The following is a 27,857-nucleotide window of genomic DNA, read 5'->3' on the forward strand; positions in this document are numbered from 1 at the left end:
TTAGTTTGTTCATTTGAAATCTTGTGTATGTAAAACGTGTATGTAAAGTATTCTTCGAACTTTTAAATAACTTGGGGTAATAAATATCTGTCGGCAGTTGGTGGTGAAACTCTTCATGGTTAGACTCCGGCGGCACCACTGCCACACATATTGCCTTACAAGAGCAGTGTTAAGCGCTGCTGTGTCCTGGTTTGAAGGGTGCAGTAAGGGAGACATACTTTTTCGAGGCGTTCTAGCTTAGTCCTCCAGGGTAGCGGCGAACCTGTGGTCGACTTCAAGTAGTAATCTAATATTATCTGGGGTTGGTTACAGATGTCCATAGGCGGCAATAGCCACTTAACATCAGGTGGACTGCATCCTCGCCTGCTCCTCTTATATTATAAAAATAAACAATAATGTTAAGTAGGTAAAAATCAAAAACAATTTGCGTCGAAAATATATATTCCCTTAGTTTAAATAAGTATTTGTTTGCGAATTAAGTATACGAATGCAAATATCTTTACAAAACACATTTGATAAACTTGCATACATTTATCAAAACACTACATTACATATAAAATATAGGATTATTTAGAAATAGTTACAATGTTTACTATATTAATATTACGAAGAATAACATAGTTATGTTTGTGTTATTTTATAATATATTATATTGAAGTTATAATAAATATTATCAATTAAAAATATCAGTGCCATAACTGCCTTAGTAGACTAGCTACTTTTAGCATAGTATTGCGTTTTTGCTGCGCTTGGCGGTATTAAAAACGCGTTTTTGCGACTGTCCTAATGCTACATCGCGTTTTTATGGTTGCTCCATTTAGCGTTCAGACATGTGCGGGGTGTAGCTTTTGATAGCTGCGTCTAGGTTCAAAAGTAGCTTGTCCCTGCAGTCTCGGGAATAGAATAGGGCTACGGTATCCCCTGCCTGTCATAAGAGGCGACTAAAAGGGGGCTTCCGGGGTTGCCGGCGGCCAGCTAGCAACCCCGGGAAGGACGACGGTATGTGTGGTCTCATACCGTCGTAAACACCAGATGGTGTGGGAGGAGCCAAAAGTGCTCCCCCAGGGCAGAGACCTATCGGGGCATCACGCTTGGAGGACACCGGGGGGGTTTTTAGTGCGATAAAAATCACATAACCCGGCGTCGCTCCCACGTCGTCGGGTACCTTTTGAAGGTTTCCCCCTCGTAAACAAAAAAAAAAGGTTGAAAAGCAGCTACATCGTCGATTGACGTTGTTAAAAGTAGTACCGTACCGTTTTACTAAACTTTCGACATTTAGGTCGAAATCACAGGACGAAATTGTCTAATAAGTAGAATTAACGAATTTATAATCAATAATATTTAGAAATTACTTAGAAGTAAGGAGGCCTTTGTAACATTTTCTGGACTTTCCTCTCCCTTAAATCTGTGACGTAATGACGAATGACCACTTATTAGTAGCCTGAAAATTCATTATAATTTCATTAACATTTTATAGATTGAAGAAAATCACATAATTTCTTCATTAGCATATTAATATTATCATTTAGACCAGGGGTTCCCAAAGTGTGCGCCGCGGCGCCCTGGTGCGCCGTAGAAAGTAAAGAGGGGCGCCGTGAGTCGATCCTCTAATCATTGGACACCACAAATATTGGCGTTTTGGTCATCGATTCAAAATGAATATCCAAATTTAACATCCAAAGCATTAAAAATTTTCATTCCGTTTGCAACATCATATCTATGTGAAGCTGGGTTTTCAGATGTAGCTGTGATAAAGAACAAATATCGCTAAGGATCAATGTGGAGCAAGAAATTAGAGTAGCAGTGTCAAGTGATATTCCCCGCTTTGAAAAACTGCACGGCGATAACTAAGCTCACCCTTCACATTGATTTGACTGTATACATATCGTACATTTTGCGATTTGTACTTTTTGAGAGCGGTGCTCATTTCGCGTTTTGTTCATTATGCTCTGAAGCGTCGTATTTTATGTTTGTTATCCTCAAGTCTTTCTTGTTGTTTTCCGTTTAAATTATTTTATAATAACGTATTGTACAATTTCATATTGTGGTGTTTTAATTTCGTTTCGATCAACCTAAGGTAACTACTATTATTGTAGTTACCTATTTCTTTCGACTGTCTTCTTCAAATAGTAGTTAGGACAGGGCACAGGGCGCCGTGAAAGAATATTAAACTTGTAACTGCGCCGCGGGTTACAAAAGATTGGGAACCCCTGATTTAGACCATTGATTAAGTAGATATTACACAATTTATTTATACTTAGAATATAAAAGATATGTTATCGGCGCATACGAATTTGTATAAAACTTAATAAGCCAGAATTAAAATTATACTATGGCATTATTATTATAAGTTAAATTGCTATAATTTTAGCACACTATTATATAATGTATATATTTTATATTATTAGCAATTATGCAAAAATATATTCATGGGAATTTACGAGGAATTAAAAATAGACACATAACTTACGGATAAAAAAAATCGATTAATCTACAATTTGTAATTCTGTTATATCTAATAACTGTTAAGAAATATTTAATCGCGTTGTTTAAACGAAATAATAATTTTGGTATGTCTATATCCGTTACTGTTTTGCGTTCCAAAGATATAAATTTGATAATGTCGTAGAAGAAATTGTCAAATGTCGATCTGTGGTAAACAAAACAGAGGATAGATTGATTATTAAAAACGGCCGATAGTTGGCGTTTGGTTTTAAAAGTTTTAAAGATTTTAAGATGAATATTCATTATTACATAAACTACCCCTAATTAGTATCGACAAAATTAAAAATTGTTTTACAACTTAAATAGCATTTATAACCGCGAAGGGAGATTAAATAATTCTACAATTACACCTAATAAATAATTTAATCTTCGACGACTAAACTACAATTTTAACAGACATCGATCTATACATACATTTGTTATTTTTGTGACTAAATTCCTACCAATATTCATAAATGCGCTTACACATGGCAACACAGACTATATCACTACGTACAAACTAAAAGATCACTTTAAAATTAATTTTCAAGAAAATAAATCGAACATAATAAATGCCTATTCGTACATTAGACCGTTACACATACATTCTTCATTCAAACCAGTGAATGAGTGAGTGAGATAGTTATATATTTATTACAAAGAGACAGAAGATTACTTTCTTAATCTAGTATAAAACTGAAATAATGTATGTTGAAGCAATTTAACAGCTAAATTGCTTTTACAAATGTTATATGATAGTATTGAATTTTATATAACTACGCACACATATACAATTATACATACACGATTTTTTTTAATTTAAATTTATATATAACGTATGTCAATAAAGATTGTAATACAAAATGGCGGTTTTGGTATATAATTTTCGATTACTTAAGGTTATTAGTCATCAATATGTTTCAACCGGGAAGGTACCACGATCACACTTATTCTCTATCGTGAAGCAGTTGCGTTTCGGTGGAAGGGTGTGGTTGCCAAGTTAGATATGAGGCGACCATGTTGGTCCTCAGTAGTGGCAAGGCATCTGTAATCGGCTTCAGGTAGAACCTGTTCTAGAAAACCATAGGCAAATCACAATGATTGAAGTAGTTGCGTAAAAAAGTTTTGCCACGTCTCCGTGCTAAAATGTCCCCTAAATATTTGAAATAATTATTTATTTATTATGTAAATTACACAGTATTAGTTATTTATTCGTAAATTTTCTCTAAAAATGTTTTTATTTGTCAAGAATTCAAAAAAAGAACTTACTAATAAGCCGTTTGTGGCTTCATTCAATTTCAAGGCGGCGAAGTATCTTTACTAATCTATGCGCCAAGCTAGGCGATCATGCCCGGGGAGCGACCGTGCTCCGACAGTCTCAGTTCGGAGCTTATATATATGCAAGATGTTTAGAAAACTTCGATAGCGTGATTCAGAATACTCATGGCGCTATCTCTTGACGAGTAGCGGGAATTCGCCACATTACCATCTTTATTGAGACATTTTATACCTATACATGGGGCCATTCAAGTATTACGTAAGCAGATTTATTACAAATATTTACCCCCATCCCCCTTGTCAGCAAAAGTAAACAAAGCTCTTACCCCCCTCCCCCATGCTTACGTAAACATTTTTCAATTAATGTATTGTTTTTTTTAAATATTATAATTATAATTTTAAAAATGTCTAAACGTATGCATTACTTGCGGGAATCCCCGAAAATGCGGTCGTTTTCAAGCAAAGACAATGTGAGGGTTGCCTTTCGTGTAAACAAGTAAATGACTACAAATGACGTAATCATCATCTAGACTCCCCTACCCCCCATGTCATCCAAAATAAGCAAGGCAAAGACACAATAGTGGTCACGTAATACTTGAATGGCCCCCATGATATTAATATTCATACATTTATTTTATTATTAGCCAACATATGAAAGGCCTTACAATATTATAATAATTGTCTTTGATCAGTTTTATCACTTTTTTTCGTAGTAGAGCGACGATATGTCAATTAAATCAAAATAGAAAAAAATAATCACAAATATGTTAATGTTAGGATAACTTCACACTGCTATTGAATTTCTTTACTAATACTATTCCAATTTCAATAACCATAACTATTAATAAGAAAAAAGATATATTTTTCTTAAAATGTACACTGAATGGGTTAATATCTAAAATATTTTAATGGGATATCACTTAGATATTTTCAACAAGATTATTTTTGAGAAACCAGTATGTACATATGATAAATTAAACTTTTATATTTTGAAACTGAAATCAGGAATACATTTAGAAAAAATAATCAAATTTCCTCGAAATGGGACTCCCTTTGAAACTAGCCGCATACAATGGCGTTTGAATCATGTCGATCGGTCGCGGCATCGCGAAAAAATCGGTCAACATACAAAATAATAATAATAATACGTGTCGAATAGATAACCTCTCTTCCTTTGGGAAGTCGGTTAAAAATAGCTATTTGTACCATCAAGTTTAATAATATTTTTTATGACGTCATGTGCACTACAGTGTGATGTTACCCTAAGGTTTACCTTAAATAAATTCGATTTAAAACGTCCCACAGAAGCCGAATGTGATAATATATAAAGAGGAATGCACCGATTAACAATTCGTAACAATATTTTGAAAATTTTGAACACAGTTTATTTTAAATGACACTCATAAAATGCTTCTTTGTATCAAAGTATTGTAATTATATTATTTTGTAATTTATATTCTAGAAAATAAACTTATGTTATTAAGGCTATATGTTATATTGACAACGTTATAACGTGTTATTTGTATAACGACGTTACTGTATCAAATATGACAGTGATATTACATATTAAAATAACAGCGAGATTATTTATAACACTGCTATAATATTAAATATTTTAGAAGTATTTGACATAATCTATAAATCTGATGACAGCTTTTTTAATTCATATACAAATGTAATATTCGTCTACATGCCACATATTGTAAATAAAATAATCTACGTCCCTTATTTATATTCAATCTATCCAGCTATAGATCATAATTTTATGATTTGATTGATTTGATTAAGTAATTGTCAATGGATAGATTGATTATAACAGAAGTTAACGTATTTAATACAAATAACACATTTAAATTATAGGCATGTAGCGTCGAATCACCTCAATAACGCTAAAATATCCCTATTATTTTTCTTGTATGAAAGAGTGATGTATTCGAGAAAATAACCAAATATTGTTATTAGGAAGATAGTTTATAACGATCAGTAATATAAAAAAATATATTAATTAGCCGTATATGGTTACTGACTGTATGAATGCAAATTGTTATAATAAAATGCGAATAAAAAAAAATAAAACAATCATTCGCCATCTTGCCACTAATCGTTATATTTAGACAAGTCAGCGAGCAATCAACACTGGAATAATGCCCAAACCAGTTGGGATACACGTGCCCAGCGGTGGGCACCTCTTTGTAGTCAATACAAGTTACGAACTTCCGCATATTAAATATAATTAGTAATGTCTTTTTACGAAATCATTATAATCTTATACATCGTTTAGATTCGAAATTGTTAAGTTCAATTTGCAATTCAAATCAATAAGACTACAACATAATAGGACTCAACTGCCATACACACACACACGCACACACACACACACACACACACACACACACGCACACACACACCTCGCACACATTCCGAGTATTTGTAAACTTACGACAACTAAACATAACAAGACATTAGGACACCTTAGCTTTGTCACTGTCACTCTTGTCACTAACACTATTCGGCGTCTCGCTCTTGAGCGCGCCGTTGTGGCACTTGCCGTTGCTGAGGGGCGCGGGCTTGGGCTTCTTGGGTAGCTCGTACACTCTCTGCACGAGCGCCAGGAGGATGCTGCCGGGGACCCGCTGGTGTTGCTCCACTAGCTGCTCGATTGCTCCCGCGACCTGGAGTAACATGACATTGTTTCAATACTAAGTTTTGTATAGTACTTATACAGCACGTTGTACATGTGATATACACACACAAACCTAATCCAGAATTGATTCAACACCTTTGTGTCCATAACGATAATTGTGTGATAACGATCAGGTATTCCTGAGTAGCCACGTATATCTGCAGGTAATGGTCACGCCTATCATTCTCTTTAGCGTGTTAGACGTATATGTCCTATCTCGTCACCCAATATACCAAGGTACTCCACAAAATAGCAGCAACTACTAACAATGTCCTGCTATAACTCGTTGAGGAGGAGACCTCGTGTACGATGGTCAACGTGTCTGCGCAATTTGACGGGAAAGCCACAGTACACGGGTGCCAGCAGGACCCGAGTGGCCGCGCATATCTGGAGGCAAAGGTGCTGCTTGTATTTCTCACACAATATGACCTAACCCAGTTGTCCTACCTCGTCACCCAATCAACCAAGGTACTACACAGTAAAGCAGCAACTACAATTTATTGCTGTTACTGATTAAGGAGTTCCCTACCTTCCGCTGCAGCGATTCCGGAGTATCAGCGGGGTCAGGCAGCAGCGGCGGCCCGAGGTGTGTCCGCAGCTTGACCGGGAAGCCGCCGTACACCGGCGCCAGCGGCACCCGCGTGGCGGCGTATATCCGCAGGCAGATGCCGCGCAACCAGCCCACGGTGCGGAACGCCTCGCGGACGTTCTCCGTGAACATTGGGATTATTGGCTGGGGAAAAGAAGTAATCGTAACTTAAACAAAATATTATAATAAAGTAAAATATTGAAAATGAATTTTAAATTTAAGATGATCCTTGATCTAAGATTGATGGTTCAATTGAGCGAGGTGTGTTATTATTTACTATTTATAGAACCATCACTTCATACTTAAGTCTGTACAATTTTTTCTAAATAGTTAATTGTATCAGGCGTTACTTTGCGGAAATCCATGCTATTAAGTTAAGATTAAAACTACTTCGCAACAATCCGCTACAAATATGTATGATGGTATATATTTTATCATACTGCATGGTTTAAAATATATACCATCATACATATTTGTAGCTGATTATTGCGAAGTAGTTTTAATCTTAACTTAATAATTTTTTCTAAAGTTTAAAAGGATAGTGGAAAAAAGTCAAGAGATCTGAAGACTGTTTTCATAAGATTTATACATAATGTTTTAAATAAATTCCTATTCCAGCAACAAGGTAGAATGTATTCTGGACAAATTCGAATTGTGGAGCATGGTACCGTCCAGTGGTAAATAAAAAGGCAGCAGACAAAAAAACAATAAATCAAAATGCCCCCTAGTGTTTAGTGAGCACACTTGCAACCAAATAGAATTCTACCTGACATCGATTGCAAATTTCTACTTAAACCAAAAGATTAATAGGCATCAATGCGCCAAAAAATTAGAGCGTCTTATTTAAATAGCCCCACCTACTATCCCCTTATACCTTATTAATATTCAATCTTTCCAATGTTTTGCCTTCCAAGTTCCGTTGACAATTTCTTCATCCTAAGCATTTTCAAACTTCGATTTTGCGTAGACGAAAATTGTATAGGTTGATAAATAACACAAGTATGTAAATCTTACAAATTGAGTGGTAACCATAGATTAGTAAAGATTACTCACTCCTAACAAGAAATTGTACCCAGTTTTGAGAATTGAAATAGTTGCGTAAAACAGTTTTGCCACGTCTCCGTGCTAAAATGTCCCTAAAATATTTGAAATTATTATTTATTTATCATCTAAATTACGCAGTATTAGTTATTTATTCGTAAATTTTCTCTAAAAAATGTTTTTTTTTTGTCAAGAATTCAAAAAAAGAACTTACTAATAAGCCGTTTGTGGCTTCATTCAATTTCGAGGCGGCGAAGTATCTTTACTAATCTATGGTGGTAACTTACAACTTTAGCCTCAAGCGCGACCTTCGCGAAGCCGAGCCTGTTCTTCCAGTTCAGCCTGTAGTAGTGATCCCCGAACTGAGCTTCGTAGACTCCTCCGGGAGAGATCGCTAGGGGGTTCCCGGATTTCAGGACGCCGGAGCAGGTTTGAATCGTACCTGGGATCACGCATAGCCCTTCTAACAACGTAGACCAACCTAGAAATTACGAAAAAATATATCATTATTTAATAGGTTTTTTCGCAGAGGCAGAGTCCCGTCAGGCGAGGTCATACCTGAGGAACTTAAAGCACGGAACTTAGAAGTGGAAGTGCTTTGATAACTCTGATAGCGTGATTCAGGATACTTGTAACCGTAACGCCATTTCCTGTCACATATCGCAGCTTCGAACCAAAGAGGCGTATAAAAATAGCGATATTTGGTTTATTATGTCATTCCTTTCCAAATATGTCAATAAATAATCTCTCAATATATCGTAATAATTAATTTCGAAGAAAACAAATCAAAGAAAAGTTAAATATTAAGGATTTCCGTCTCCTGAAAAATAGGGGTATGACGTATACGCCCCTATGACTCAAAGCCCACGATATCATTACCACTATGTGCCAACAAACTCACCGGTTCGGCTTGCACGGACTTTCTTGCCGCGAACTTGGAAGATGTAGAATGAGCTTTCTCCTGAGATATTCCCGGAGCGCTATGACATGGGACTTTTAAAAAAAGGTGTAAAAAGAGCCTCCTTCATAGCCGGCGATGCATTTGCGAATGCTCTGGTGTTGCAAATGTTCTTAGGCGACAGTGACTGCTCCATTAGGTTTTTTTTTTGTTGAGCGACGGGTTATGTGGGACTTTTACCGCACTAAAACCCCCCGGTGACCGTCCTCAGCGCTGCGTAGAGGACTCCGGGATCTCCAAAGGAACGCAACCGGAGTCCTCTTGGCGCGTGGCCCCGTCTGGCTCCGCTCAGATGATTATGAAGCTCGCCACTCTGTGTGGAGCGTACGACGGTATGAGGTCACACATGCCATCGTTCTTCCCGGGGTCGCTAGCCAGGCGGTTAGAGCTCCCACTCTTGCCGCCCGCAACCCCGAGGGGACATTCCATTAGGTAGCCCGTATTCCTCATCCTTTAGGTATAAATATAAGGGAAACTCACCTGGTATTTTAAACATGAACCGATCAGCGACGGTGTGTATGTGGCGTCGTTTGAACAGCAGCATCCGCGCTGTGAAGTAGTACATGTCGATGGGCAGCGCGCCGTGGTAGTATATCACCAGGAACGGCCCGTCCGGGATGTTCTCCAGACCTTCGATCTCGTAACCTGGAAGAAGACCATCAGATAAGCATTCAGTAAAGGTGGACTCCGGCGGCACCACAGCAAACCTATTTAGCTAATATGAGCAGTGTTAAGTGCTGCTGTGGTCTGGTTTAACGCGCGTGGTAAGGACGGCATTGAAGGTGGTAGCCCTTTGTGGTCCGACTCCGGCGACATCACCGCCATACCTATTTTTACCTAATAACAATAATAATAATATAATAATAATAAAATCTTTATTTCATAAAAATAACACAATTTAGTACACAATGTTATTAGGTGCAGGGTAACATTATAGTAAGATTGGACATAACATTTATCTTCAGTTGCCTAAACTGGGCGTGAACCTGTAATATAGGCAACCGATCTCTCCCGGTGTGAGTCTAGGATACTATAATAGACTAAGGAACTCTATGTACAAAGTTACAGAAACAGTGCAAGTAATCCTAAACATAATGGCAATATATAGTGTAAGGTTCTTTTGTTGTATAATATTAGTGAATTAGTATTTTTATGTGTGAATGTATGTGTGTGTGTGCGTGTGTGTGTGTGTCTGCGCGCGCGCGCGTGTGTGTGTGTGTGGTAAATAACAATGGTAAACAGTGTTAAGCGCTGCTGTTATTAGGTAGTAATACATAAACAGCAGCGCTTAACCAGTGTTGAGCGCTGCTGTGTTCTGGTTTGAAGAGATTGACAAGGGAGACTTTTCGATGCATTCCAGGGTAATAGCTCACTCTTCAGGGTAGCTGCGCATCTCTGGCCGTTCTCCGGTAGGAAACTTATCCTATCTGGGGTTGATTGCAGATGTCTAAGAGCGACAGTCACTTACCATCAGGTGGACTGCATGCTCGTCTGTAACTCCTATATTATAAAAAAGATCGTAAAATAAGCATTCAGTAAGAAGACCCGCGTGGCGGTGCGGTCACCATACCGGTTTGACGCGCAAAGGGTTCCGGGTTCGATTCCCGGTCAGACAGACATTTAAATTTGGATAGCTGTTCTGGGTCTGGGTCATTATGTATTCATCTTTGTATGTTGCATGGCACCCACGACACATGCAATCCCTTTGTGAGTGTAGATAGCGTCTTTTAAGTAAGACGGTATGAGGTTATTTAAAAGTAGGAAAACACTTGATTGTAGGAAAACACACATTGATGGCATCACCGTCACACTTTTCTTTTTGCCTTATAAGAGTTAATTAATGCTGATATGTATAGGTTTGAAGGATGTAGTAAGGTTCATTTACATGTCCATCTGGCCGGGAATCGAACCTGTAACTCTTTGCGTGCAAGACAGATATGTACGAAGCACATACGTATATGCATTTCGACAATATGACGTAATATTAAAAATATAATAATATATAACTTACATTATAATATGTGTGGGTTTTGACCCGTACATGATATAAGGCTAGCTTTGCCTAGCAACTCAATCTTCACCTACTTCCACTTAACACATTAATGTGAAAATTGGAATATTTATGTTATTTTATTACGATAACAATTCAATAACATTATTGAGCTGATGATAGAGCCGGACGCTGGCCATAACAACTCCACAACTAAATAAGATAAAATCTTTAGGCATGTTAGATTCATCCCGATAAATTCTACTCATTTTATCATTTTATTCTATCTACTCATTTTAGATGACCCGCGTGGCGGAGCTGTCACTATGCTGGTCTGACGCACAGATGGTCCCGAGTTCGAGCCCCGGCCAGACAGATATCTAAATTAAATGATGAATTTAGGTTTCTGGGTCTGGGTGTTTGTGTATTAGTCGCTGTGAGTGTTCATACTCCATAGCATCCACGATACAGGGAATCCTAGTGTGGGGCTGTGAGTGTAGAAAGCGTTTATCACCACGATTTCATTACTTGGACCTGTATGTATGTATCTGGATATGTAACTATAGGGTGGCAGGATTGGCAAGATACCACTGGACCCCGGCCCGAGGGTGCGAGCTCAAAAGTAACCAAAAAATTTTATATAAATCAGCAAAAAAATATATTCTCTTGAAATGTGTATAGACAAAAAAATGGTCGCCAGGACCAAAAAATCACTAAAGTACGTATTCGTGAGCGCAAATTTCTTAGGGCCCCATGCAATGAATCTGCCATTGATCTCATACGGTATAGCAACGTCACTGAATGTAACGGAATTTAAACTCCATTTTACCCCCTTTGAACGGTCAGAGTAATTCAAAATTTTAAACAGTTATCAAGAACCGATGAGAATACGCGATTTTAATAATTTTGTCCCATTATCTTTATCAAGATTTTTTTTATAATATAGTAGTAGCAGACGAGCATGCAGTACACCTGATGGTAAGTGGCTACTGCCGCCCATGGACATAATCATCCCAGTTAGGATTAGATATTCCTGCCTGAGATCGCCCACAGAGGGTTCTACCACCTTCACCGTCTTCGGGATTAACGATTGTGCCATAATAGCGTGGTTTTAAGTTATTTAAACTATAGCATTACACAATTTTATATCGCTAACTTCAAGAAAAAGTCTCAAATCTGATAACCATATTTTCCAGAAAGTCTTATATCATTTTTAAACAACATGACTAATAATATCTTGTCTATCTTACAATAACATTGAGATAAACGTGTTTAAATGACCGTTTTAAAATATACACGATCAAATTATGAAATTAACACTTCACTATCTTATATATCTCTTGCACTTAGTGATAGTTTATTTATGTAGTTATAGTCTGCGCCAAACAGCTAGTCCGCTATGAAGTTGTTGGGAGCAGGTGTAGTCACACAATTTGCTATGGCGACGCGATTCATTACTATATTCAGAGCGGACTAGCAGTTTTACGCGGACTATACATACAGTAACAATTCGAATTTGTCAAAATTGATCTGAAGTGACAATATCGAAGAAAATAATTTAAGATAAATCAATGAATATAAGAAAAACTATAACCTAATTGAAATTGATGAATGAAAAGACAAGTGAAAGTATTAAGAACGGGATGAATAAAAGAATAAAAGAGTGAATGTATGAAAAAATAACGTTACATATCGATACAGTGGCGTAGCTACCTAGGGGCTAGGCGGGGCAGTGCCCCGGGGCCCTCAAACTCAGGGGGCCCTCGAACCCTTACCAGAAATCTCGATCGAACGGAACTTTTGGAAATTTCTCCCATTTTCAAAATAAATATAAAATGTTGCAACCCCACTTTAAACATGACAACTCAGTTGAAAGTAATTTAAAAGTTATGCCTAGGGAATTCCCCTAAATTCTTTCTGTACTAGTATTTAGTTTTACCTCAACTAACTCAAGCATGGACTGTTCACCAATCATGCAAGGAAATAATGAGCAAATATGGAGTGCTAGAATGCGACCTAACGGAAGTATTCCGCCGTGGGGCCCCGGCGTTGTAAAATAGGGCCTCCCCCTCTCTTTCCGTGGGTGCCGTAAGAACCGGCTAAGGGATACGGTGCAGACCACCTATGCACAAATGTGAATAGTTTGCAGACATATGTTTTTTTGTGTTTATTTGTTAGTATATTGCGGTTTGGTAGACATATACGAGTATATATATAAATCAATAAATGTATTGATCGGCATGTTAATGCGCAATCGTATCAAATCGGGGTGCGCCGACACATGGACCCTTAATTTATTTAAGTAAGTAATGTTATGTGACAAATTAAAGGAAAAGGAAAATTTTGAAGAAAATACGTATTTTTTCATACATTTGCATACTAATCCTTGAGGATTATACATAAATACATATGTCACAACATGGAAGAATTTGTTGGTTAATCAACTAATTCTGCGATGTTATGACATATATGTTTGTAACTTGCGAAAATATAACGGACACATTAGCGTCATAGGATCGTATCCAATCGTGGTTCTATGACGCTTTGATCTGCCTATTTTAAGAACAAATGTCCCTACAGTGAAACATTTTTGATTTATGTGGATACGTTATACTTTTGCGGAAACTAAAGCTAGAGAAAAAATGTAAATAAAATAGTTATTTAGTCAGTTAGGCCCGACCTTTATATGATAAATCCTATTCTATTTCGTTTTATTAGCCAAACCTACATTGAGTATTAATATTAATTTATGTTGTTACTGTTTAATATTTTTATTACCTGCCCTGCACTGCACAAAAAAGGGCTTAAATAGCTTAGCATTTATAAAGTATTTGTATATTTCATATTTTTGTTTGATAAAACCTAATCAGTTTCCATAGCAGTGGGGCCCCATTTTTTTATTTGCCCCAGGGCCCTTGGTTACCTAGCTACGCCACTGTATCGATACCTTAATTCGCTAATCAGCCAACTCCACTTTTTGTTAAAATGTTTTATTTATTTATTTTGATTTCGTTCAACGCCATTTACTATCAAAATAAATAAAAAAAATTGACAAAAAGTGGAGTTGGCTGATTTGCGAATTAAGGTATCGATATCCATAATTATTATGATTATAATAATCAATCCATAGAGTTGTTTGCCTCCCAAAGATCAAAGTTGGACACTTTATTCCTAATACTATAAATATTTAAGGTTTATTAAATTAAGACATACTTATCTGAGGTCCTCGGGGGCAGCAACTTATTTGTTACCATCCACCGATAGGATTTATTTTTTGGGATTGATTGCAGATGTGTATTCGCAGCGATAGCTATTTAGCATCAGGACTGCTCGTTCACTATTATAAAAAGGTTTCAGTCTTTGGTAGGCAAAAGTTGGATAGATTTGTTTATTAATAACGGACTAAAATAAGTAAATTAGTAATTTGAAGGTGGTAGAACCCTTTGTGGTTCGACTCCGGCGGCACCACCGCCACACCTATTTATACAAAATAACTGCAGTGTTAGGTGCTGCTGTGTTCCGGTTTGAAGGGTGTGGTAAGGAAGAAAGACTTTTCGGAGGCATTCCAGCTTAGTCCTCAGGGGTAGCGGCGCATCTGTGGCCGACCTCAGGTAGGAATATCTAATCCTATCTGGGGTTTATTACAGATGTCCATGGGCGGCAGTAGTCACTTACCATCAGGTGGACTGCATGCTCGTCTGCTACTCTTATATTATAAAAAAAATAAATATATATTTATTCTCACCGTGCCACAGCCACCCGTGCGCGTCCCACAGCGCACAGACCGCGAGCCGCGCCGCGTGCCTCCAGTCATTCTGCACACCGTCCACCACTCGCAACCTGAAACACAATACAGTCCTTCAAAATGTCACATCAAAATTCTTAAAACTTGTACTTGACCACCGATCTACAATGTCCTAAGTCAGGTAGTCGGCAGTTGGGCGTCGTCAATACATTTGTCTCACTGTTGGGCACGGGCTTTCTGTCAGTGTTGCAGGGTTAAGGCCATAGACCACCGCTTCAGCCAAGTGCGAATTGATGGATTTCACCACACCTTTGATAATTTACCGATTATGAACTCTTGGACGTGTAATTTCCTCATAATATTTTCCTCCGTCGGTATACCAAGTTACAATTAATTTCTAATACGTACCTACATAACTTTAAAAAATCAGAGCTGCGTGACTTCCTTTATGAATCCGCATTTAAGTACGTTGTTAGTGACTCATCCGGTTATAGAAATATCCATGTCCAACAAAGGCATAATAAAAAGAGTTGCAATTAATTCATAAACAAAAATATGAGACAAAAATAAGACGCTTTTATATTATTCCAATACACAGATAAACAAAAACAGATACCTACATAGGATGCCTCTCACGATAAACTTACTATAACCTTCCTTAACACAGTTGAAATAAACTGATTAAGAAGACACATCAAAAGAAATAAATATTTCTTCATAATAATCACGTAATGCACGCGTGAATCATTTCCATTTCGATCACGAGATGGCCCACGTTCGAGACGCATGTGGTTCAGCAATTATGTTATAATTTATAAGTTATGATTGATAAAATTAATTAGGTGTTCAGTATGCTACAGTATGCGGTGTCCATGTTACAGATAAATTTGTAGACAAAACAATTCGTTGCCGACAATTCCGGTGTGGGAATGACTGACCCGAAACCCAAAGTCCAATTGACATCCGTGATTGCATTAGAATTTATTCTTCCCATTATTATTTTTTGTATACCTAATTCTTGGAATTTTTTACTTTTATTACCAATTACATTAGAATATTTTAAAACTACATGAAATAAAAATGTAGTCTAAATTAAATTTGATGTAAAGTAGTAGAACTCATTATAGACCACCTATTTCTGCCTAGAGTAGTTTTAAGCACTACTGGTTTCTGATTTGAAGTATGAGGTAGTGTGATAAAGGCAATTAGACCAAGCGTTCCAACTTAGCCGTCAGGAGTACAAATAATGTAGCGACACAAGATAGATTAATCGAAAATTCAAAAATACGTTTCCTTGAGCATATAAATACAGAAAATTACATTCAAGTTTAGAAAATAACGCATTCAGCACAAATCGGAAAATTGTTTATTTTAACTTAATAACATTTTAATAGATTCTATAACCAATTAGTGAATGGTACTATAAGACAATAATCTATCGATGCACCTTATTTAGCAGGTCATCAATCATTAGTTGGATTGCCGTCACAAATCGCGCGTTGCTTTACGTAGATGCTTTATCTAATACGTAGGCGTGGACTTTAAATTTCATTATGACGTTACAGATGAACTTATTAACTTGTGTGATTGGTCATTCTATTTATTGACGATATACCGTAGTGGACTCCACGTTCAGGATATGTGGTCTGGTATCATGCCATTGAAACAACACGACAAGATTAAAGTCCTACTTGAGAACAGCGACACACACGTTGCTGCCCGTTAGGACTAAGTTGGATCACCTAGGATAATAACATTGCTTTACCTCATACTTTAAACCAGAAAACAACAACGCTGCTGTTATTAGACAGAAGTAGGTATGGCGGTGATGCTACAAAAGTAGAAGCACAAAGAGTTCTACCACTTTCAAATTGTGATAGATTTCTTTACACCACACACCCCGTCGAGATCAAAGATTTCACTTTGGAAAACATTTAAGGAGTCTATTTAATTACTTCATCTGTAGTTATAGAAACATTATGAAACAATATGCAGCGAACAACTTAAAACACATATAAATTACCTGTATAATCTGATGAGGTGGAATATTATACTGCTGGCGTATATGAGGACGATAATGACTGCCGGTAAGAGGAAGGTGACGATGACGGGCGTGAGGAACCACGTTAGCCACAAGCTGTACTCTGTGTCCACGTACTCCACTGTTAACAAACAAACATAAAACATATATACAAAATATTAAAACATTTGCAATGGTTAGAATTTTTACAAAACAAATTGTATACAAGATATATATACAAGCAAAGGATTTTTATGGGAAACAATGCATTTACGGATTTGTCTAAAGCTTTTAATACTGTATTAGATGAGTATAATTTAAGTTTGGGTTAAGGGTCTGATTTAATTTATCATTAAAATACACGGTACAATAGACACTAGTTAAAATATAATTATTATGCTATACAATAACGAGTTAATACTGCACAATGTACATACTAGGTGTAATAGTTTATATTATTATATGAGATATTTTGCAAGGATCACCATTAGACCCTTCTTCTTTCTTTTGCTCCTAATATTGACATCCCAAGTGTGTGTACTGTTTTACATAAACCATATAGAATCAAAGGATGCCTTATAAAAGGTCTGCCTCAAGAATAGAAACTCAACATCATCATGTCAACTGTCACTGTGCCAATAAGTAGTAGCAGAAAAAATCAATTCCAATGCATTTGTTTGAAGATAAGAAAAAATATATCTGTGTTTCAGGATAAATTACTTATCTATCCACGTCGAGGCGGATGTCTCTATTATTTTAAAATTATCAAAACGGATATAGGACATATCAGTGGACAAGCAGTCCAAAAATACCAGGCACGATACATGTTCCCGGAGATATTGGGATAAATATAATTGCTTCTACAGCATTCAAAGCTTATGTTGTACTTTAAAATGACTTGTATTTAATGTTTAGATAACTAAGATAAAATGAATACCTCAGCGACAGCTGCTTAAACAGTAGTTTGATCAGTAGTTTTAGTAACAAGATTATAACGTAAGAACCCTTTGTGGTTCGACTCCGGAGGTACCACAGCCACACCTAATGAAATGAAATGAAATTTATTTATTGCAAGAATGTAGTACACAAAGATAGTTACAGCAATAGAAGTTCGTACATTCTACCATTACAATGGTGTGCAATCATGTCAAATTGAAAAAAAAATTGGAAAACATAAAAAATAAAATTAAAAAAAGTTAAGTCGTATTAAATTATTACATGTCATTTTTATTCTGTACATTGAAAATATTCATTTATGTCATAAAAACAGTGTTGCATAAGCCATTCGGTAATTTTCCTCTTAAGAATGTTTAAGGTCAGATCTTTGTATTTGTCTGGTAATTTGTTATATATTTTTATAGCCATAAGGTAAGCATTTTTTCTATATATTTCTAGTCGTGATTTTGGCATGAATAATCAAAATTTATTTTTGTCTGCATTCCTTCTTACATATTGAGATTGGATTTCAAAATAATGTGGGTGCTGCCTGACAAACAGACAGACCTCCCTAATTCTGTCTAATTTCTGTCTAATAACAATAGTGCCAAACGGTGCTGTCTTCTGGTTTGAGGGCTGTGGTAAGGGAGACATACTTACCCGAGGCGTACCACCTCATTCCAGAGGTAGCAACGCATCTGTTACCAACCTCAAGTAAAGTCTAATCCTATCTGGTGTTGATTAGAAATGTAGTGGCGGCAGTAGCCACTTACCATCTGGTGGATTTTATGCTCAATTTCCTACTTCAATATTACGTTCATATCTGGGTTCTTTTTATTGAATATCCTACTAAATAAAAAGAACCCAGTAGGTAACCTTTGTTTATACATAAACAATATAAAAAAACTCAAAGTTTATCACAGGATATAGGGCGCCGATAGCCGCGTCCGGGTGCCGCCGGGTCGTCTGTTCGATGTCTAACCGGTGCAACATTGACCCTAGCACGACGTCGCCACGCGGGCTAGACATAACACTTAGTAGGTGGTAGAATCCTCTGTGGTTCGATTCTGGCGTTAAGCGCTGCTGTGTTCTGGTTTGAAGGGTGTGGCAAGGGAGACATACTTATCCGAGGTGTACCCCCTTATTCCAGAGGTAGCAATTCATCTGTTGCCAACCTCAGGTATAATCTTTTAGGGGGTTGATAACAGAAATCACAGATGTCCATGGGCGGCAGTGCCCACTTACTACTAGATTACATGCATTCTCGTTTGGTACTTCAATTAAACATGATTTAAAAAACGATGTAACCTTTGTAATACATAAGCAATATAGACGGACACAAGAAAAAAACTCAAAGTTTATCACAGGATATAGGGCGCCGATAGCCGCGTCCGGGTGCCGCCGGGTCGTCTGCTCGATGTCTAACCGGTGCAACATTGACCCTAGCACGACGTCGCCACGCGGACGAGAGTACACAAATACAGTTCATGTGCCTGTTTGTTAGTTTAAATTAAATGGCATTTTTTTAACTGATAAGGTAATTAAACGAAACCAATATAGAAACAGTTTTAAAATTTGGTATGTCTCATTTTTGTACGACTACTTTTGAAATACCGATTTATTCATATTCCTGCTTTTATAATATTGTTATCATAGTGTTAAAATGGCTTTCCATTAGAGTAGTCCGAGGTAATTATGCCATAGATTTTTATCAAATTCATCATTAGGATTGGTTCATTTAAGGTAGTTATTTTTGTTATATATATCGTTAATCTCTGGTGGAAAATCACCTTTAAACATTACTATATTTTGGGGTAAAAGTCCTCAGAACAAGCTGAATGCAGGGCGACTTCCTGTAGGACTGTAATCTTACCCGCATTTGTTTACTGATGTACTCTGATACTCGTTTGAAACTTATATATTATTATCTTATCTATTTAAAACGCTTCAATTGGAATCCGTTGGATTTTATTGTTTGGGGTATACCACTATCTCATTCCTCGCCCATTTCCACTTAACGTTAGCAGATATAGGTCACAACTTACCCCAAGATTAATGAGTCATACGCTACCGTTATATATTATGTTATAACATTACAATGAAACACGAAACATAGACAAATTGATCATACTATTAGTTAATCGCATACACAATTCCGAATCCGAAACAATTAGCGTATTATCAATTTAGATATCTATCACGCCGGACATCAAGCCCGGAACCCTCTGCGCGTCATCATCATCCCATTACTGTCCCACTGCTGGGCGCGGGTCTCCTCTCAGAATGAGAAGGATTAGGCACATACCTTTGAGATTTTTTTTTATAAATCTCTCAAGTATGCAGGTCGTTGCAGGTTCCCTCACGATGTTTTCCTTCACCGTTTTAGCAAGTGATAATTAATTTCTAATACGCACATAATTTCGAAAAATCAGAAGTGCGCGCCTGGGATTTGAACTTCGGACCCCTCGATCGAGTGGCCGAGTTTCTTCACTAGGCTATCACTGCCTCTGTACGTCAGACCAATATTATAATCGTTTTCGCCACGCGAGCGAAAACAATGGCAAAGAGGTTTAAGCCAGGGGAGTCTGAGCAATAAGCTGGATCCCTTGTAAATATCGCTCCCTCAATATAACCTTCAAACAAAAACAAATTAACTTTCAGCACTACTGTTACAAGGTACAAGTAGGGAGGGCGGTGATGTCATTGAAGTCAAACCCCAAAGAGTTTTTTTTTATAATATAAGAGTAGCAGACGAGCATGCAGTCCACCTCATGGTAAGTGGCTACTGCCGCCCATGGACATCTGTAATCAACCCCAAATAGGATTAGATATTCCTACCTGATGTCGACCACAGATGCGCCGCTACCCCTGAGGACTAAGCTGGAACGTCTCGGAAAAGTACGTCTCCCTTACCACACCCTTCAAACCGGAACACAGCAGCGCCTAACACTGCAACGCCTGTTGTTAGGTAGAAATAGGTTTGGCGGTGGTGCCGCCGGAGTCGAACCACAAAGGGTTCTACCACCTTCGAGTAGAGTAGGTAGAAGAACACTAAACGAATTACATAAAAATACAGCCACACCTGTGTTTAGGGGCCGTTCAAGTATTACGTAACGCAATTTTTGAAGATTTTTGACCCCCCCTCCCCCCCTTGTAACGCACCGTAACGTTTTTCTATACCCCCCCCCCCCCAACGTTACGTAACACTCAAGTGTCAATTTTTACCCTAAACTCGCTAAAAAGTTTTATCCTTGGGATACTTTTACTTACATATTTACTTTATAATACTAAGAAATAAAACAAGAGATTTTTAATGCGAATAACCTTTAATAATAAATCAAACTACTATTTCGATAAATCTAACGTTGACAGTCCTAATCCTAACCCTGTAAAATGTATGAAAGAAAGATTACAATTCATTATTACTAGTGAGTGCGCGTGCAAACCTTACCGCCCTTACGTATTGATGCAAGGCATGAACGAACTAGCTTCTTAGTCCAAGAATAAGTACCTAGTCCACACCAAATTGTACTAACTAATGAGACTTTATGGGACTAGGTGGAACAGGTTTCTGGATCACGTATTTTAAATACTAGGAACAGGCATACCTAGTCCCAAATTTACCTAGTACAACCCATCTCTACTTGTCTATAAACACTAACGAATACTGACAACGGAAACAACATTAAATGACGTACAATACCATCTAGGGATTCCCCGTGAAATATGAACGAAAAGATTTGCCAACTTGCCAGACTATACAAAGAGCGTGTTCAGCCGAACTAGGTCTCCTGAGTATTCTAAGTTAGTTTAAGTATAGTCAAAGCATACATACTGCTATACTGATACTATACTTAGTCAAACTCAGAATACTCAGGACTTAGTTCGGCTGAACCCACTCATTCAAGGGATTTCCCGTAAAACGTAAATGAAAAGGGTTGCCAATTTAGGAGCTTTAATTCCCTATTTTTTTATTAAAAAAATGTTACGTAACGTGTATTACGGAAGACCCCCTCCCGCCCCTGTAACGCATCGTAACGTTTTACAAGACCCCCCCTCCCCCCCAAATTGCGTTACGTAATACTTGAACGACCCCTTAACAAAATAACAGAAAAATAGTGTGATTGAACGAATTACATACAAATAAATGCAATAAAGAGTTTTAACAAATAACAGAAGAATAGTGCAGTGATTACCGTGTCAAGATCTTGCCGCTGACGGTACGTCAATTGCCGCGCACGCGAGTGGAAATGTTAAGCCCGACCGTGACCTGATGCAACGTGATTAGTTAAATCATTCACAACGATACAATATTAATTAATCTTTAGATAAAAAACCTACTTCTTATTTATACAACGCTAAATACAGAGGTTAAGAAAACGGAGTATACATTACTATAGTGGAAGAATTATAAGACGAACTGAAATTTAAACATAAATACAACTATCTAAATATATATAACTCAAAGGTGAGTGACTTGACTGACTGACACAGTGATCTATCAACGCACAGCCCAAACCACTGGACGGATCAGGCTGAAATTTGACATGCAGGTAGATGTTATGACGTAGGCATCCGCTATGAAAGATCTTGATCAATTCTACCCCCAAGGGGATAAAATAAGAGATGAAAATATTAATTCGTAACGCGAGCGAGCTGCGGGCAAAAGCTCGTTAAATCATATATCTTGATTTACAATTAATCAATATATCGTTAGATAAGCTCAGATCTATAAATAAACGAGTAGATAGTCCAAATAGTCTAATTCTAAAATTAGGATATCTTTATCGACTCGTGAATTCCAAACGTTAAGACATTGAACTTCTTGAAATGCAGTCAGAAAGGGAGTGTTTATGTAATTGAAGTAACAAACAGTAAACTGTAAATTGATCATATGAAAATCGATAGATCCAAAGGATCGAAGGATCAAAAATGAAGATTGGAATCATTAATGACTGGAAGGATAGGATAGAAACCAACGAAGGGATAGTTCAAACCCCGTATTTTGCCTTAGCATTCAGACATAAACCAAGAATCAATCTAAGCAATGCTCTCAATTTGGTAGACCATTTCAACGTACAAATTGAAACAAATTCGAAAAATAAATATTCAGACAAAAGTATTGGAACAAATTAGTGACCAAATTCAAAACTTACAACAACTACGGTACTCATTACGAAAATCATGCCCAATCATGATAAAAATGCCCATCACTTTCTTACATCAAAAACAATCTGAAAACCAATCAAGTAAATATTTACCTACGCGGCATTACCCATTATCGCGTGCAAAACGTTTCGTAACACTCGCATATGACCCCGATCACATAACGAATCATCGCTCACATGATAACGGATTAATATGACTTGGTGATCTTGGAGAAATTGCTGATAACAGTAATAGGGTCAGTGTTAGGGATGATAAAGGTTTGATCTATCTTCGAGAATCAGGGGGAAATAGCAAAAGTGAAACGAGTTTAGATTTGCCTGAGATTAATGCCAGCGCGCAAAAAAGCGGTGAGAAAACTTGATTTTTCAAAGTTATGTGGAGTGGGGAGCTTTATGCTCACCTGAGCGGAGCCCGACGGAGCAACGCGCTTAGAAGACACCGGCGTTCCTTTGGAGATCCCAGACTCCTGCAAAGCGCCGAGGACGGTCACCGAGGGGTTTTATTAGCGAAAACGTGATATTAAATTAAGAGACCAATTCGTTTGCCGTCCATCTGATGGTAACAAGCCTACCCAAAAGCAGATAGTCTCCAGCGGTATCAGCACTGTTACCAACAATAAAACACAAGTCGTGTTCATGTCCTTCAACTCAATTTTATTTGTGTTTTTATCTGAGGAAGATTGTATACAGGATGTTCAGAAATCGATACCTACATGATAACCAAACAGTGGTGCATGTGCATGACCATATTGCATGACTTTTATTTTGACCTTTGATTGACTGGAAAAAGATTTGATACGAGAAAGCAGGATGTTGTATCTAGTAACTACAGTCTACATGCATATATCTGTATCGCTTATCTGGGAGGTAAAAATCCGTTACAAATTAAAAATACAAGAACAACAGAAATGTCAATCATTACACAACAACACAAATATGTATTTGGGGACTTACTCGTATTTTCAAAGGTTCTTTTAGTATTAATTTTATAAGCGCCGAATTTAAGGCGCTACGGCGTTCCGCTAGCTTAGTTTTATATTTTCTTTTGTGTTCCAACCTACCCAATTCTATATAAATACACTATAGATTCTACCACCTTCAATTATTTCCTCGCCTTCAATTCTTCATAATTATCAATTTAATTAATAGCTTAGCTATATATACGTCTGTGAGCTAGATAGACTGTTAATGAAATGGTTAATTAAGCTACTTTTCTATATAATTCTACCACTGAGGACCGAGGTGGGATGACTAGCATGCAGACGATCATGCAGTCCACCTGATGGTAAGTGGCTACTGTCGCTCATGGACATCTGTAATCAACCCCAGATAGGATGAAATATTGCTACCTGAGGTCGGCCACAGATCTCGCTTTTTCCCTGGAACGCCTCGGAAAAGTATGTCTCTCTTACCACACCCTTCAAACCAGAACACAGCAGCGCTTAACACTGCTGATGTTGGGCAGAAATAGGTGTAGCAGTGGTGCCTCCGAAGTCGAATCGCAAAGTTTCTACCATCACCCAAAGTTGCCTGCGACTATCCCTTCAAACCAGAGTACAGCTCAACACTGCTATCATAAGCCAGACATAGGCGCAGCATATACTTTAACTACAAAACACCATGTATAATATATTGGCTAGTCATCCTCCAGTAGGCTTTCCAGATAAGGTGTGACATTGAACGAGAACTTGTTTTCACAGCGGGTTCAAGAGCGATGTTTTGGTAGCCAGATAGTGCAAATTTATTATTTGATTACATTATAATTTCTTTTATCTGGAACACCGTTATCGGTCAAGAGCGCTCTGGGCTACTGCGTATGAGAGGGAAAATTGTCATTTTTGCGGTTATTAGGGTAACTTATAGTAAGTTTCTATCGTCGTCTATCCATTACCGTCCCTCTGTCGGGCACGGGTCTCCTCTCAGAATGAGAAGGATTAGGTCATAGCCCACCGCGCTGACCAAATGCGAATTGATAGACTTCACAGACCTTTGAGAACATTTTTTGCCCTCTTAGATTTTCTTACGGTATATTCCTTAGCTGTTTCCTTAGCTTTGTAGTCTAATACGCCCATAATTCTGAAAATCATAGGTGCCTGTTTCGATGTTGGGATTAGAATTGCCTTGATTGAGAGGTCGTATTTCCACGACTGCTTTTAATCTTTCAATATAAATTTACTTTAAATTAGAATATCTCTAAGTCTGCAATTTGACTTCCAAGTAAAATATCGATAATATGAAATTTATTCACAAACAAAAACCATTGAAAATAAAAGCCAAACGTCTACACCTCGCGATTCAATCAAAACTGTCAACACAAATAAATACGTAGGTCAATTCAAATTAACCAACTATTACATCTGCTCTATGGCATTTGTAGTTTATGTGGGTCAGTGGAACAAAGAGTCAGCAATATAATACTCGCTAACAGGAGTCATTGTCTTTACTGTGTAACCTGTGAAATGATTATCAAGTATTTGTATTACGTAATGTATTTCTAAAAGAAATAGCAAAGATAGTTTTTATAGTTAACTAGCAATCCACCAGTGTCGAAGGCACCACCGCTATATTTTTCTGCCTAATACAAGCGATGTCAGGCGCTGCTGTGTTCCACTTAACAGGGTGTGGTACGACAGATACATTTATTTGACGCGTTCCAACTAAGTACTAAGGGGTAGCGATGCACCTAAGACTGACCTCAGGTATAATAGATTGAAAATTTTATTGACATAATGGCTGTACGTACTGTCCTCTGCTAAGATTGCAAATATTAAAAAGAAAAATAAAACTGCCTGAAAATTTGTCAGTACGGAACCTTCGACTGGCGCTTGGCCAATTATTTTAACATGGTACAGAAGACGCTAACGGTCATACCATCACTAGACCTAAAGGTTGCCGCCACACCTGCCCGGTGCACGCAAGTGACAACTTTTTGCGTGCGATCCACTGATACCGAGCATACTAAGGATGTAATGACATGATGTTTCGGATCTGGATACGGATCTATTAAAATATTAATCGGTTTCGGATACGGTTACGGATATACAATTATTTATCCGTTCATCATCATCAACCCATCAATGTCCCACTGCTGAGCACAGGTCTCCTCTCAGAATGAGGAGGATTAGACCATAGTCCACCGCGCTGGCCAAGTGCGAATTGGTAGACTTCACATACCTTTGAAAACATTTTTTAACAGATTTCTCAGGTATGCAGGTTTCCTCAGGATATTTTCCTTCACCGTTAAGCAAGTGATAATTAATTTATATTATAATACGCTCATAACTTTGAAAGATCAGAGGTGCGTGCGTGTGATTTGAACATCGGACCCCTCGATCGAGCGGAGTTTCTTAACCACTAGGCTATCACTGCTTTTTATCCGTTACTTTCGGATAATTTCGGTTACGCATACTTTTTTTTTAACGAATCGTAAGTAAGAAAATACGAATAGGTAATGACTTAATTTTATTTGTAAAGTAACTGAGCAGCGTCGGCTTGCTTGGACAAAAACTTTTCAAAATAGATTTTCATTTAATTTTCATTATTATCATGACTGATATTAATTTTCATTTAGACTCCTCCCTTATCCGAACTTATTCGAAACTTTCATTTATGATTTTGTTACAATTTCGGATACATTTTTATTTCACGGTTACGGAGCATAACATCCCTGGACCATACCATCTTGGGGAGAACGGGGTTATTTCTACAGCAGGTGTTAAAGAAGTTGTTTATTTACCTTTGTTTAATTGTATAAAGTTGTGCACATCTTAATAAACTCATCTAGAACCTGGTCAGAAATTCACTTAAAAGTTACATTCTAGTTGATGATGATTAAATGTTATGATGATGGTGATTAGGCAGCGATGACTTAGTAGTTTGAAATTTTGCTTCTTACACTAGAGATAGAATTTAAAGGAATCGAATTGATTTTTCGCAGTTTAACCTAAGGTATTCGAAATTAATTCACACGATTTAACAATCAAGGATAGTATTTTAATAAAATCTACACAGTGGAGATCACAAAAAAGAAATTTTAGTCTTTCTTTATTCAATTTAGACGTTTGACTGACCGAGGATCGAACCCAGACCTCTATACGCGTCATCAGCCCAACGCGGCTCGTCACAAACAGACGTCATTGGCAATAAGCTGATAATCCTTACAGCAGAGATAAACTACATCTAATTAGAACTATTTGATCAACATCTTGCTTACTGAGAACTGAGGAAGGCGGCAATTTTCAAAACAAGCCAGGACGCTGTATGAGAAAATGATTCGCTCATTTTTTACATAAATTATATAGGTACATTCGATTAGGGCTTAGGGTTGCTAAATCTACATCATACAAAAACAAATAAAAAAGGATACTTACTCATTGACTGATAAATCATCGTAGAGCCTAAGTTACCACAAAATTATGACAACGGGTTTAGTTTATGATGATGATTACTAACAAATGATTCTTTTTTTTTATAAATTGCAGTGATAGCCTAGTGGTTAAGGAACACGGCCTCTCGATCGAGGGGTCCGAGGTTCAAATCCCAGGCACGCACCTCTGATTTTCAAATTTATGTGCGTATTAGAAATTAATTATCACTTGCTTAAACGGTGAAGGAAAACATCGTGAGGAAACCTGCCTACCTGAGAGATTTATAATAAAAAATAAAAAAATAAAAAAATCTTAAAGGTATGTGAAGTCTACCAATGCGCACTTGGCCAGCGCGGTGGACAATGGGCTGATCCTTCTCATTCTGAGAGGAGACCCGTGCCCAGCAGTGGGACAGTAATGGGTTGATGATGATGATGATGATGATTCTTATTTGCCACCCTTAAAGGGGGTATATAGGTGATAAAAGTTTGTTTAAAATTCTGTCCAACGACAAAAACACTGAAAATTATGGGATCGCAACTCTTGTCCCTCAGCCGCCATCTTGAAAAAGGGGTACAAAATGTTTTCATGCTCTATC

General features: G+C 37.4%; 1 protein-coding gene across 2 annotated transcripts in view; it reads right to left on the reverse strand.

The window, feature by feature from the left end:
* Nucleotides 1-6,133: 6,133 nt before the first annotated feature.
* The window catches only part of LOC140756627 (DGAT1/2-independent enzyme synthesizing storage lipids), a 35,703-nt gene continuing 13,979 nt past the window's right edge, over nucleotides 6,134-27,857 (reverse strand). For both annotated transcript variants that reach the window (XM_073092174.1, XM_073092173.1), the window contains exons 2-7: nucleotides 16,792-16,930; nucleotides 14,769-14,863; nucleotides 9,514-9,678; nucleotides 8,363-8,556; nucleotides 6,975-7,178; nucleotides 6,134-6,434 (exon numbers count right to left, since the gene is read on the reverse strand). In XM_073092174.1, the coding sequence (XP_072948275.1) occupies nucleotides 6,225-6,434; nucleotides 6,975-7,178; nucleotides 8,363-8,556; nucleotides 9,514-9,678; nucleotides 14,769-14,863; nucleotides 16,792-16,930 (1,007 nt within the window). In that variant the 3' untranslated portion in view covers nucleotides 6,134-6,224. The remainder of the gene's footprint in view (nucleotides 6,435-6,974; nucleotides 7,179-8,362; nucleotides 8,557-9,513; nucleotides 9,679-14,768; nucleotides 14,864-16,791; nucleotides 16,931-27,857) is intronic.

The sequence above is a fragment of the Epargyreus clarus genome, unplaced genomic scaffold, assembly GCF_041222505.1.
Source record: "Epargyreus clarus isolate Ecla_fem2 unplaced genomic scaffold, WU_Ecla_fem_2.2 ptg000035l, whole genome shotgun sequence".
NCBI classification, from domain to species: domain Eukaryota; kingdom Metazoa; phylum Arthropoda; class Insecta; order Lepidoptera; family Hesperiidae; genus Epargyreus; species Epargyreus clarus.